Here is a 13,421-nt window from a genome sequence, read left to right as displayed (position 1 = left end):
TATATCTTTTTAATAACAATTATATGTTTGTCAAAATGTACAATATAACTGATGAACATTTATCTGTTACAAGTAAGTCTGTGATTAATATTTATATACATAAAGTCTTATTCACATTTCTGGTTATTTCTTTAGAAATTACTGATTCTGAGGTTATAGTTTGGCCTTGGTATATAAGACCAAAATAACATTTTCTCTGTTTACTGAGAGATTGTACGTGACTCTAAAGGAGGTTAGAGAAAAAGATCACATTCTGAAGTTGGAAATTTGCTGCATTACCATTGTCTAAATGTTTAGTGTGGAATTAAATTATTAAGATCCTAGTGTAATGAAATTCTTCTTATAACTGAATAACAACAAAATACTTGGCAAGACTTCAGTGTAGTTGTATAGCTTAATTTTAGTTTGCAAACCCCCGGTGCCTATGGAAAACAGTGACTTAGGTCCCTATTTAAAGCATCGCTTTAATTTTTCTGCTCTCTGAGCCCAGTGTGTTAGGAATAGTGATGGGCCCAAAAACAAGTTGGAATTATTTATGTAGCCACTTCTGCTAGGATATTTGGTCTTCATAAGAGGACCTGAAGAGAATTGTAGCTGGACATATCTGAGGGTGTTTGTCTCTTCTTACCACTAAAGAGAGTTTGATTTTATGGCAGTCTCTTTTTTGATACTATTTTTGGATATTATTCCTAATATAGGGTGATGGATTAGAATTCAAGAGACACTTCCTGAAGATTAAAGGGAAGCTGAATGATGTTGTGAGCAGCCAGAAGGTTTGGCTTCCTGCCACATGAGAGATCCATTGGATTCCTGGTGAATATAGTGCTGCTATGTTGACATTATTCTTCCTAGAGAAGATTATCCTATTCTGCAAACTGCAAACAGTAGTCTCTGAAGAGTTGTCTTCCCTCTAGCCAAACATTTTCCAATTCTTTTTATATGTACTTCATACAAACAATACCTATATCTTCATTGTAAGTAAAGGTTTGGGGAATGAATGGATAGAATTCACTAGATACTTCTTCATCCTGTGTTTAGTGTCTAAAGACCCATGTGATGGAAACCAAGCTTTGGGGATACATGAGCTTACCAGCTTTTATACCAATGTAATGAAAGAGGATATTCTTGTCGCATTGTTAAAAAAAATTTGGTTTTATCCAAAAAGTAGGCGTTTCCTCCGTGTAGATTTAATTATATGGATGGATTAGTAATAAAGCAGTCCTGTGACTTTTGGACAGTAGATTTATCAGTCTGTAAAGTGAAGCCAACTTCAAAAAATATGTCCTCGAGATTTGTACTTATATTTTCACAAGGGCCTTACCAAGTATATAAATCTGTTTTTGAATTATAACTGTTAATTAAAATTGCAAGTAGGTATGTTTTCTCCATTGTAGTTAATAATATATAAAATACTGGTTGGTCTTTCAAGTAGAAGTTGAGCATGGACTCTAGTGCTTAACTACCTTTACTCTAAAATTACTATTGCACATTTTAAATATTTTTCTATATTATTTTCTACTTTCACAGCCATATTTTAATTCTTTATTACAGAAATAAATTCTATTTTGAAAATGAATAGATAACTCTGTGGACTTCTTGGTGACCAAGCTTCTAGGTAGTAGGGAATAAAAGAGGAGGGAGAAGTAAGGAAGAACTGTGATAGAAATAGATCTGATTCCTAAATCTTTTACTGTTAGATTTACTAAGACTTTGTTCGTCTGATGAAATTTATATTAATTTTTGAATGTATTAGGTTGGGACCTGTATTCCTTTTTCTTGGTAATTTATAAAGTTAATCATCTTAGTCTGAAGCTAAGAATATGTGAAATTTTATGGTTAGAGTTTATCGCTTATTAGTGTATACTGGTAAATGTATTAACTGCAGTATATCCGTAGGAGAAATAAATTTGAAGCAATAGGTGACTCCTAAGAATTGAGCCAGTAAATTCTCAAACATGAAGAATTTTGTTCTTGATAATTGTCATTAGTAACTCTGAAAAACAAAGTTATCTCAGGCTTTGACCTCTCCCATGAGCTTTAGACGTTTAAAGACACAGCCAAGCAGACGTTTCCACTTGACTAGTAGTGACCACATGACAAAAACCAGCTTTTGGTCCCTGCCTTCCAACCTGTTCCTCCCCAGTTTCTCCCAATCCCAGTAAATGGCTACATTCATCTCTCTAGTTCCTTAGGCCAAAACCCCAGGAATCCTCCTTGACCTGGTTTTCATACTGTACATTTAATTCAGTAAATCCTGTTTGATTTAGCACATTTATCCACAATCTATCCTACTTCACACCTCTACTAGAAGCACTCTAGTTGAAGGCACTGTTACCTCTCTTTTCATATTACTTATCTTTCAGCAGTTCAAAAAGGCAGTCAGAATGATCTTTCTAAAATGTGAATCAGGTATCCTCCCCCTGTTCTCAACTCTCATGGCTTTTCATCATACTTAAACAAAATTCAAAATATTCTCTCTCACCTCCTGGTGTTATGGGATCTGCTGTCTTACCAGCGCCTGGGCCTCCTCTGCCACTCTCTTATTTATCCTGCCCTAGCTGCATTTGTTTTGCTGTTCTGCTCATTTCATGAGCAGACACATTCTCATCTCAAGATCTTCTCCTTTGCTGTTGCCTCTCCCTGGAGTGCTTTATTCCCAAACATTCTTGTGGCTTGTACTTAAGTGTCACCCATTATGCGGAGTCTTCCCTTGACTTAATCTAAAATGTTACCCACTTCTATCATTCTTTATTTTTCATCATAACACTTACTATCTGACATTATATTTTTATTTACCTATTAAATGTCTACTTCCCTCATTGCAGTATGTAATATATAAACTCCTTGAGGTCAGGGATCCTATATGTCCTGTTCAGTTCTGTGTCCCCAGCACCTAGAACTGTGCCTCATGTATTACGGCATGCAATGAATAGTTGTTTAATGAAGAAGCAGATACTCTTTTGATCTGGTTTATCCTCAGAATATATCTTGGAGCTGAAGCCTTCTGTCCATTTTGATTGCTGCCACTCTAGTTCAAGCTCCTTCATCTCCTCCCTGGACTTCTTACTAAAAACTAATGTCTTCCCACTTCCACTCTTGCCTTTTCCCAACCCTCTTTCCCTCAAAGTGTTTTCTTGACACAGGTCCTAACTTCTTGTTTTTTAAACGATAAATTGTACTCTGACACTCCCTTGCTTAAAAACCTCCAGTGCCTTCCCACTGCATCAAAAATGGAATTTAAATTCTTTGCTTGAACTGCAAGATACACCATCTGTCCTCTTTGTTCATCATACTACAGGCCGAGTAGCCTTCTACTACTGCTTCTTCCATTCATTAAGCATGCCAAAGCTCATTCCCCTTTCAGGGCTTTTATGTTTACAGCTACCACCACCTGGAACCCCTTCCAGTAGTTCGCATGACTTATTTAGCATTCAGATCTCAGCCCAAATGTTTCTGCTATCCCCAGTCACTGTCCCACTGTTTTGTTTTCTTCACAGAACTGATTACTATCTGAAATTTATCGACTGTCTTCCCCCACCAAAATGTAAACTTAGACTTCATCATTTCTTTTCCCCTTTGTATATCTCCCCCCCCCCGCCCCACTTCTTGCCCCTTTGTATATCTTGTATGTGGAACAGTACCTGGAATATAGTAGGTCCGAAATAAATATTTGTTGAATAAATGAATTAAATATCAGATGAAGAAAATGCTACAGAATATTGTAAGGGGAAGGCAAATAGATGGCTAGTAAACAAACTTTCTCAGCTGTTGGAATTTGTGTAGAATGGGGAAGTTCTATTCAGACTTGGACGGATTAGCTCTCACATTTATAATTATGTGAGCATTGGCAACCACCTCTGTAAAGAGACTGGTAATAACTACATTTTAGAGTTGTTTTTAATCTTAAACGAGTTAATGTGTATGAAGATGGTAGTATACTGTGTTGCATAAAAGGCATTCAATAAACATAAGCTGCCATAATTCTTTGCAATGTTCATTATGCTGTTGGTAGAGGCGTTTACTCCCATTATTAAAAGTAATGTTTGTTTATCGATGGAAATTTGCAAAATGTAAAAATGGGGGGAATGGAATTATTACCCAGAAATAGCTAAAATTTTGATGGAAAGGTCAACATGTGCTGCATTGTATGTATGCATAGTGTGATGTGTGAAGTGGGTATGATTGTTGAGATAAATATAAATACATAAAATGTGTATGGTTTAACAAGCAGTTGTAAAGTTAATCTGTTTAACCAAACTCAATGGAAGAGAGATCATTTCTGGACCCTCACAAGCCTTCCGTTGTACCCCTTCCCACTCAGAACCTACTCCTTTCCCCCAGAAGTAATCATAAAATTTATTTTTATAGGGGCGCCTGGGTGGCACAGTGGTTAAGCGTCTGCCTTCGGCTCAGGGCGTGATCCCGGCGTTATGGGATCGAGCCCCACATCAGGCTCCTCCGCTATGAGCCTGCTTCTTCCTCTCCCACTCCCCCTGCTTGTGTTCCCTCTCTCACTGGCTGTCTCTATCTCTGTCGAATAAATAAATAAAATCTTTTAAAAAAATTATTTTTATAATAATCCTCTCCTTGGTTTTCTCCGCTATTTATGCATCTTTATTTAATTTTTTTTAAAAAGACTTTTATTTATTTAGAGAGAGAGGGTAAGAGCGAGCACAAGCAGGTTAGGGGCAGAGGGAGAAGCAGACTCCCTACTCGGTCTGATGTGGGGCTCAGTCCCAGGACCCTGGGACCCTGGGACTCTGGGGCTACAACCTGAGCCAAAGGCAGAGGCTTAACCGACAGAGCCACCCAGGCGCCCCTATTTATGCATCTATAAATGATATAGTTTAGTTTTGCCCGTTCTAGAACTCATATAAATGAAATTATGCTGTATGGAATTTTTATGTTGCTTTTTTATTTTTATTAGCATGAATAACTTGCATGTATCAAATTCATTGATTTTAATTACTGTACAGTATGCCATTTATGAACATATCACTAATTATGTATTCTCTCACTGCTAATGGATGTTTGGATTATTTACAGTTTGACACTATTATTAACACTCCTGCTAAGAACACTGTTGTACATGTCTGTGAATTTCTCCAGGTCCTGGAGACTAGCGTGTATACCTACGAGTGGGAGGATGGGTTTTAGGATATGCGTATCTTCAACTTGAGTAATGGCAAACTGTTTCAAAAGTGATTGTACCAATTTATACTGCCATGAAAAGAGGATGCAATGGCTGGAAAAGCAGTTTGGAATGATCTATTAGTATCAGAATTTTCATAGCAGCAGAATATGTGTCTCTAGTATTTCAGACTGTCCCCTCGATTTGATGCTGTCAGTCTAATTTTTGCCAAGTTACTGGTGTGTAATATTTGTTTGGTATTAATTTGCTCATTCCTAAGTTTAAATAAGTTTGAGTATATCTTATGATGTGCCTCCCCCAGTCTTTTCCTCATTTTTCTGTTGTTTTTTTTTCCTTAATGATTTCAGTTCTTCATATGTTCAGCACACTGGTTCTTTGTCAGTTGCACGAGGAGCTTGTACACTGTCCATTCTGTGGGTTATTGTTTCACATTTCGTGGAAGTTTGTGATTTTAATATGGTTCTGTTAAGACCTCCCCTGGCTAGCTTTGTTTCCTATTTAGGACTCATTCTCTACTTCAAGGTCATGAAGATTTTCTTGTATATTATTTTCTAAAAGCTTTATAGTTTTGGCTTTCATGTTTAGAAATACAGTCCACCTGAAAGTGGATTTTGTGTATCATGTGAGGGTAGAGGTCAAGGTTCATTTCTTCCCCCACTTGGCCATCCAATGTAACACTGGTTAATTGAAAAGATTATCCTTTTCCTACCGATATCCATTCAGTGTTCAGATTTCCAGTTCTTATTTTTTACAGGACATTTTTTTTTTTTAAGATTTTATTTATTTGGGGGAGAGAGCAAGAGAGAGATTGAGAGAATGAGTGGGGGAGGGGCAGAGGGAGAAGCAGACTCCCTGCCTAGCAGGGAGCTAGATGCTGGACTTGATCCCAGGACCCTGGGATCATGACTTGAGCCAAAAGCAGACACACTTAACCCACTGAGCCAGCCAGCCATCCTGTCTCATTCATATTCTAATTGGAATTTTTTGTATTGGGTTTTGGAAATGATATGTCCTAGACTTTAGTTCCTTGTTGGATATGTGATTTACAAATATGCTCTCCCATTCTGTAGTTTGCCTTTTCATCCTCTTAACAAGTCTGGAAACAGCAAAAGTTTTATATTTCAGTGAAGTCCAGCTATTAATTTTTCATTTTATGAATGATGTTTGTGGGATCTGTTAGACGCAGAGTCTAACAATCCTTTGTCTGGACTTAGATCTCAAAGGTTTTTCCTACATTATTTCTTAAAGTTTTTGTTTTTTCATTTTACATTTAAGGCTATGATGCATTTTGAGTTAATTTTTATGTAAAATATGAGCCTTAGGTCGAGTTTAGTTTTTTGTTTTTGTTTTTTTGCCTCTGAATGTCTAGTGTTGCATTGCCATATGCTGAAAAGGTTATCTTTCCTCCACTGAATTGCTTTTGCACCTTTGTAAAAACATCAGTTGGGTGTATTTGTAGGTCTGTTTCTGAGCTCTGTTCTGTTCCATTGTTCTGTATGTCTTTCTGTTTGTCCAGTAATACTGCACAGCCTTGATTACTACACATATATATTGTGAATTTGGTAGATTGATTCCTTCCAGTTTATCCTTTTCAAAACTGTTTTAGATATTCTAGTCTTTTGTCTTTTCATATACATTTCAGAATAATTTTGTCTGAATCTAAAAAGAGAAATTTTCTGGGTATTAGTTTTAATTGTAAAATATATACAACATAAAATTTATCATTTTAATTACTTTTAAGTGTGGGTTCAGTAGTGTTCGGTACATTCACACTTTGTGTAATTATCACCATCACCCATTCTTAGTAGTTGTTCATCTTCCTACACCAAAACTTTCATACTTATGAAACAGTAACTCCTCATTTACCCTTCCCTACTAGCTCCTGGCACCCACCATTCTACTGTCCATGAATTTGAAAACTTCTAGTCCTTCATATAAGTAGAATCAAACAACATTAGTCCTTTTGTGTCTGGTTTATTTCACTCAGCATTTGTTTTCAAGATTCACCCATGTTTTAGCATATATCAGATTTCGTTCCTTTTAAAGGCTGCATAATATCCATTATATTTATAATTCACATTTTGTTTATCCATTTATCTTTTGATGGACATTTGAATTGTTTGTCCTTGTTGGCTGTTGTGAATAATGCTGCTGTGAACATGGGTGTACAAATATCTATTTGAGTCTGTGCTTTCAGTTCTTTTGGGTATATACCTAGAAGTGGAATTGCTAGTTATATGGTAAATCTGTTTTTAATATTTTGAGATGACCCCATATTGTTTGCCATAGTGGCTGTACCATTTTACATTCCCACCATCCTAGAGTTATAACAATATATTTAAAATTAACACCAACTTAATTTTGTCATGAAAGGACTCTAGTCCACCACAACTTTGCTTCTTCCTTTCCCCATCTTATTTTACTGATGTCACAAATTATGTCTTTATATATTATATACCCATTAACATAGATTTACAATTATTTTTTACTCATTTATCTTTTAAATCCTGTGCAAAAGTGGAGTTCTGATTGTTTTCTCCCTATACATAAGGCTTCATGTTTCTTTGGCTGTTTTTAATATTTTTTTTCTTTGAATATGGAGGTTCCTCAAAAAATTAAAAATAGGAATATCATACAATCCAGTAATTCCACTTCAGGGTATTTACCAAAACAAAAAACAAAAAACCCACCCAAAAACACTAATTCAAAAAGATACATTCATCTTATGTTTAAGTATGGAGAGTATCCACCCCAACAGTGGAGATGGAGGAGCTGTGAAAGGGGCCGGAAAACTCTGGTAAGACAGAATGTTGCCCCCGTGTCCAGTAAGAAAGAGATGGGCTTACCAGATACTGACAGCATTACTGTGAGCTCTGAGGCAGTGATGGTGGTGGGGGCAACAGACCCCAGGCCCCATCCGTCTTTGGTGGCCAGACCCAGTAGGTTCGCCAGGCCTATATTTGGGTTAGGGGATTGGTTTGAGTTGGAAGTGATTGGACGGGAGATAGTCTTACAGAACACAATCTAACTTCCAGTGCCCCTTTTTGCCACAGATAGCGCAAGGCTTTGGTGGTGGTTTGGGGTTGGGGCAAGCTCTTGCCTAGTGGCCCTGTTGGCTGCATTTAAAGCATGGTCCTGGTGAGCTTATGTGTGGGGCATTAGGTTTTTGAGGACCCTGGGAGCCTTGCCTGATGGCAGCCGCCAGTATCTGATATTTTGCCTGATTTCTTGAGTTTTTTGGGTTTTTTTGCTCCCCCTCTCTATTATCAAAGACCTTAAAGGCCACCTTAATTAAATCCCATTGTGGGGTTTGTGGGCCATCTTCTAGTTTTTGGAGTTTTTATGGATATTTGGGGCCAATTGTGAAATGAAGTGTAAGTGAAGATAGATCCTTTCTTTGTGTGTGTTGGTGGTGAGAGTAGTGTATCTCGTTACAGCTTTTGAAAGCCAGGAGTAGGAGGAGGCAGGGTTTTCATCGGGCCCTGGGCGACTTTTTTTTTTTTTAATCTTTTTATAATTGATGGCCTTGAGGGCAGTGTTACCCATACCAGCCAGGAGGTAGATAACCATGTGGCCCCTACTCTGTCTATCGGGTGTATTGGGCAGGTAGTCCCAGTTGAGATCAATTTTGGGGACAATGATGGTATCAGTGGGGTTGTGGGTGGCATCCTGTTGATGGAGTGTGTCTGCATGAATTTGAGCTGCTGCTCAGATATGTTCCCTGTCCTTAGGGGAGAGGGTGGACAATAGGATGAATTAGATGTAGTAGGTAAGATTATAGGACTGGTTGATGTATAGGAATTCTTTTCAGAAGGTGGTAGGGTCGGTGACCAAGGAGCCTAAGCACTTTTTAATTTGGGAAAGGTCAGCAAGGGAGAGTGGCACATGAATGCGGACAATGCGTTTTGCCCCTGCCGTCTCCCTGAGGAGGGGAGTGTGTTGGCAGGGGCATGAGATTTTTTTTTGAGGGGGATGGGGGAGGAGGCACCAAGGGATGGGCTGGAGAGGGGGGCAGAGAAGTGGGAGGTGGTAATGGCAGTAATGCGTCTGCCTGAAGTTGTAGGCAAAAGGTGTTTTTGGGAGGGAAGAGGGGGAGGTTTTGTTTTGAGGAGAAGGACTGGCAGGGTGAATAGGGTTGACAGAGGGTTTAGATTGGAGGTTGACAAAGGCCTGCATATAAGGGACCTCAGACCATTTTCTATTGTGTTGGAGGAAGTTTCTGAGGTCACGCTGTACTTGGAAATTAAAAGCACCATTTTTTGGCCAGCAATTATCATTATCTGGTTCGTAGTGTGGCCAGGCCATACTGCAATAGAAAATGAGATGTTTTTGGCTTAATGCTGGAGGTCAGGCCCAAGACATCTAAGAGGAGTGTTACGAGGGGGTTTTGAGGGGGTCTGACCCACGATGGAGGCTGAGAGAATGAGGATTCCAGTTCCCAAAGAAATGAAAAATATTAGATGAGAGGGGTGTCCCCAAAGACTTCTATTTTTTTAAGGAAGCAGCGGGGAGCGCTCAGAGAGTGTCCGCTGAGAGCATGCCGCCACCATAGCCTGGATGCCTGGCAGATAGAAGATATGAGAGGGTTCCAGGGATGGAGAAATGGGAAAACTCACCTGCATGAAGACAGCTGGTGTTGGATGTGATGTCCAGCAATGGGAAGTGGCCCCTGCTGGAGCCATGGGGCGGAGAAGAGAAGGCAACAGGAGGGGGAAATCTAGGCTGAGACAGGGTCAGAAGCAAGGAGCCCACCCAGATTGGAGAGTTAGCCAGGGGCGGGCTGCTGGTGCCCGCTGCTTCTCCTCTTGCAGGATGGTTTTCTCGCTATGGAGCCAGAGCCCTGTGTCCAGAGTTTCCGCACCAAAATGTTAGGTTAATCCCTGCAGTGAGGGGTGAAGGAGAGAGGGAGACAGCGGCTCTATGGCAAACACAGGTGTTACTGTGGCAACAGAACCCAGCAGAGGGCGTCCCCAGCTAAGGCTGGAGCCCACACTGCTGACAGGCTGGGGGCCAGTCCCAGGTTCGGGTGTAGGAGGCCAGTACTGCTGTCTTGCAGTGGGGAACATTTCTGTGGCTAGCCCTTGCTAGGGTCACTAAGGAGGATCGCCTTATTGTTAGACAGTTCTTTTGTCAAAGGGATGTTCACTATAGTGTTTTTTGTTTTGTTTTGTTTTGTCTTGTTTTGTTTTAGCAACAGTCAAGGCATGTATCCATTTCTGAGAAATCCGGAGATTTCAGTCTGGGCTTACACCATATTCAGGAAAGCCATCTAAGGGTTAGAAATCACATGGTGGTGTGCCCCACCCCCGAGAGGCAGGCAGAAAAGCTGGGGCTCCCCGCAGCCAGCCTGTTCATTCTGGGGTGGAAGTGCAGCCCTGTGCCTCAGCTCCCACTGGCGAGCCCTCCCAGCCAGGGTGGTAAAGCCCGATACTCAGGCCTGTGGCTCTGCCCTGCCTTCCGCTCCCTGGTCATGCACACGCAATGGGACCTGGCATCCCAGCGCTGCTGCTGCTGCTGCTCTCCGTCCCCTTCCTGCTGGGCTTCCTGCACAGGACAGATGCTGCTGGGCTTCAGGAAGGACGATGGGGTCTGGCTCTAAGTGAGCTGTGAATTGGTGGGCCACGGGGAGGTGAAGAGCAAGGCACAAGGGCCTAACCTTAACCTCAGAGGTGATCACAGCCTTCGCCCCCTCACCCCATGTGTGTCCTCCCCCTCTGCCTCCCCTCTCTGTTTCTTCCACTTCTGTCCCTGCTCTTCCCTTTCTCCTTCCTCCCCCCTTTCCCAATTTTACTTCACCTCCTTCCCACCTCAGTTCTAATCCCTGACACTCCCTGGCTCCTCAGGCCTTCTTGCTGAGAGCCCTCAATTTGAGTTGAAAGGGAGCAAAGAAGGTTTTGTGGGTGGTGAAGGCAATGTGGGCTCCTCTCAGGAAGGACTGGGGAGATGGTCATGGGACCATATGAGTGGGGCTGGAGGAGCTACGGGGTAGGACCTGACCTTTCCCAGGCAGCACAGTCCATCCCTGGGAGGAGATGGGGAGCCTGTCAGTCCTCCCAGGTATGAGCCAAGCACCCAGAAATCCCGTGCTTTCAGCCACCTCATCGGGCCTGGCAACTGGCCATTGTCCAGGCTGCCAGTGGCCCAGAGGGTGTGCTCTCTCCTGACCTGGGGGAAGGCAGGGCCCGGAGAGCCTCATTATGCCTGTTTTCACTTTCCAATTTTAGAATATATCCAGCATCCAAAGGTCAACAGCTGTTGGGCTTTCATCACCCGGGGGTTTTCCCAGGCTGGGCAAAGTGCCATCCACACTGAAGGGAACCAACAGAGCTTTCTGAGGACAGACCATGAAGGTAAGGTGGGGCCTGAGACATCACCTGGGTGACCATTGCCTGATTTTGAGGCAGGTGGCTCTCAGGAGCCCTGGGATCAAAAGCAGAGAGATCAGGAAGGGTTTTTTTCTAAAAAGTTGCAAAAGGGGCCATGGCCAGAATGCATCATGGATTTCCCTGTGGGGGATTGCTTTAAGTTAATGTCCCCAGAGCTCTATAATCTGCTTCCTGGAATTATAATCTGGAAATTCCTTACAGGGCTTGGCATTCAGATCTTCCCTGCACACTCCACCCTTAAGCACTGGGAAAGCTCTCCCAGATCGGGGTTCTGTTACTGTATGCAAAATTAGTGTTTGAGCCAAGGGCCAAAATCAACATGGCAGTATTTAAATATCATCTAAGCATACACCTGAGAGTGAATAAAGGACCGTGAAATCATTTTTGGGGAAAAAAAGTTGCACAAGGGTCCTGGATCTGGTGCTGAACTGCCACTGGCCCTTGACTGGACCAACAGAGTTATCAGGGGAAAAGGGGCTTGTTGAGGGGTCTCTGGGTCTTTGGGGAGTCCCCACGCAGACTCAGGGATGGGAGGGACTGGCTATGCAAATTCCAGCGGAGCTTGTTTGTGGTAGTGCTTTTGGGAACTGGAGGCCTTGGGGGCAAGGTGAGGGCTTGGGGGAAGATGGCCCACTAGGGGCCCCCCATGTCCTTGCAGGGTGGTGGCTTGATCTTGGAGGCTACAAATCAGAGATCCTCTTCTCTTGTCTTCCTCTCCAGATGACAGTCTCCCATATGGACACCAGGACTGTGGGGACCTCTCCGTGCCTGTCTTGAGACCAAGGGCTCAGATTCCTTTTGAATCCCCCAGTGACACTGTGAACAACTGTAGAGAGTTGGGCCATCTATGACCTGCTCAGTTATTCATTGAGCCCCTTTCTGTGCTCCTGTAGCCTCAAAGGATGGGGCCACCTTGCCCCTGTTCAAGCCCTGAAGCCTGGTCCTATTCAGCTCTGGGTATTGACATTTCCACAGCTTCCCCCACCAGATCAAGGCTTCTGTTTCCCATGGCACTTGGTGCTCTTTTTCTCAGATTCTTGTCTCCTCCCTTTCTCTCTCTGTACCTCCATCCCTCTCTCCCTTCTCCTATCACTGGCTGGAATATAACAAGCTCGTCCCCCTCCTTCTTTCCCTTCCTTCAATGCATATTTTCTGCCTGCTAGGCTCTGTAATTAGATGTTGATTTTAGAACAGCGAATAAAACAGACCTGATCCCTGCCCTCAATGTGCCTTCCATTTAGAGGCTCCTTTTCTGCCAGTCTGACCAGTGTCATAATGGCTCCAATATCTTGCCTCTCTCTTACTCACAGAACTTAGGGCTGGAAGGGACTCCTCCTGGCCCTTTGTCATACCCCCCCCCCCCCCCCCCCCACACACACACACACACTTCCTCAGTCTTTCCCCCTTTCCACCGTGTAGCTTTTTTCTTAATAAATCCTGTATCTTTTTAAGTTGATGTTGTTTGGAATTTTTGTTTTTATGTTTAAATTACATAAGTAAAATATTCAATTTAGAAAAAAGTATATAATAGTGGCCAAAAGAGACATCACTAGCAATCCCATCCTATCATGTAGAGATATACCTTGTTTTAGGGCTTATGGTACACACCTTTAATTTATCACAATTTACTTAAAGTGCCTTTTTCTCCTGGTGTCTTCACGATTTGGTCTTTATCTTTGGTTTTAAGCAGTTTGGTGGTTGTGGTGGTGTTTTCAGTACTCATCTGTGTGAGATTCTTATAGCTTCTTTGGATCTGTGTTTTGATGTTTTTCATTATTTTTGGAAAATGTTGACTATAATGTTTTTAAGTATATATTCCATCCCATTTTCTCTTTCTTCTCTGCCTGGGAAACTGATCGCATATGTTAGAATGTTTGGTATTA

General features: G+C 41.9%; 1 protein-coding gene and 1 long non-coding RNA gene across 5 annotated transcripts in view; both read left to right on the top strand.

Annotated features, from left to right (window-relative positions):
- The window catches only part of CHEK1 (checkpoint kinase 1), a 31,244-nt gene extending 26,830 nt beyond the window's left edge, over nucleotides 1–4,414 (top strand). For all 3 annotated transcript variants that reach the window (XM_008688268.2, XM_008688267.2, XM_008688265.2), the window contains one exon: nucleotides 699–4,414. In XM_008688268.2, the coding sequence (XP_008686490.1) occupies nucleotides 699–794 (96 nt within the window). In that variant the 3' untranslated portion in view covers nucleotides 795–4,414. The remainder of the gene's footprint in view (nucleotides 1–698) is intronic.
- Nucleotides 4,415–7,837: 3,423 nt separating this feature from the next.
- On the top strand, nucleotides 7,838–12,994 carry LOC103660630. Of its 2 annotated transcripts, XR_567824.2 has the most exons (3): nucleotides 7,899–10,821; nucleotides 11,377–11,502; nucleotides 12,259–12,994. It is a non-coding gene; the product is annotated as an uncharacterized LOC103660630 (long non-coding RNA). The 2 variants fall into 2 exon arrangements; XR_005835032.1 differs by having other exon boundaries at nucleotides 7,838–11,502.
- The last annotated feature ends 427 nt before the right edge of the window (nucleotides 12,995–13,421 follow it).

This window comes from Ursus maritimus, unplaced genomic scaffold (genome assembly GCF_017311325.1).
Source record: "Ursus maritimus isolate PB19 unplaced genomic scaffold, ASM1731132v1 scaffold_16, whole genome shotgun sequence".
Classification (NCBI taxonomy): domain Eukaryota; kingdom Metazoa; phylum Chordata; class Mammalia; order Carnivora; family Ursidae; genus Ursus; species Ursus maritimus.
Note: the sequence above shows the minus strand (reverse complement) of the source record. Positions and strands in the feature narration are given on the sequence as shown.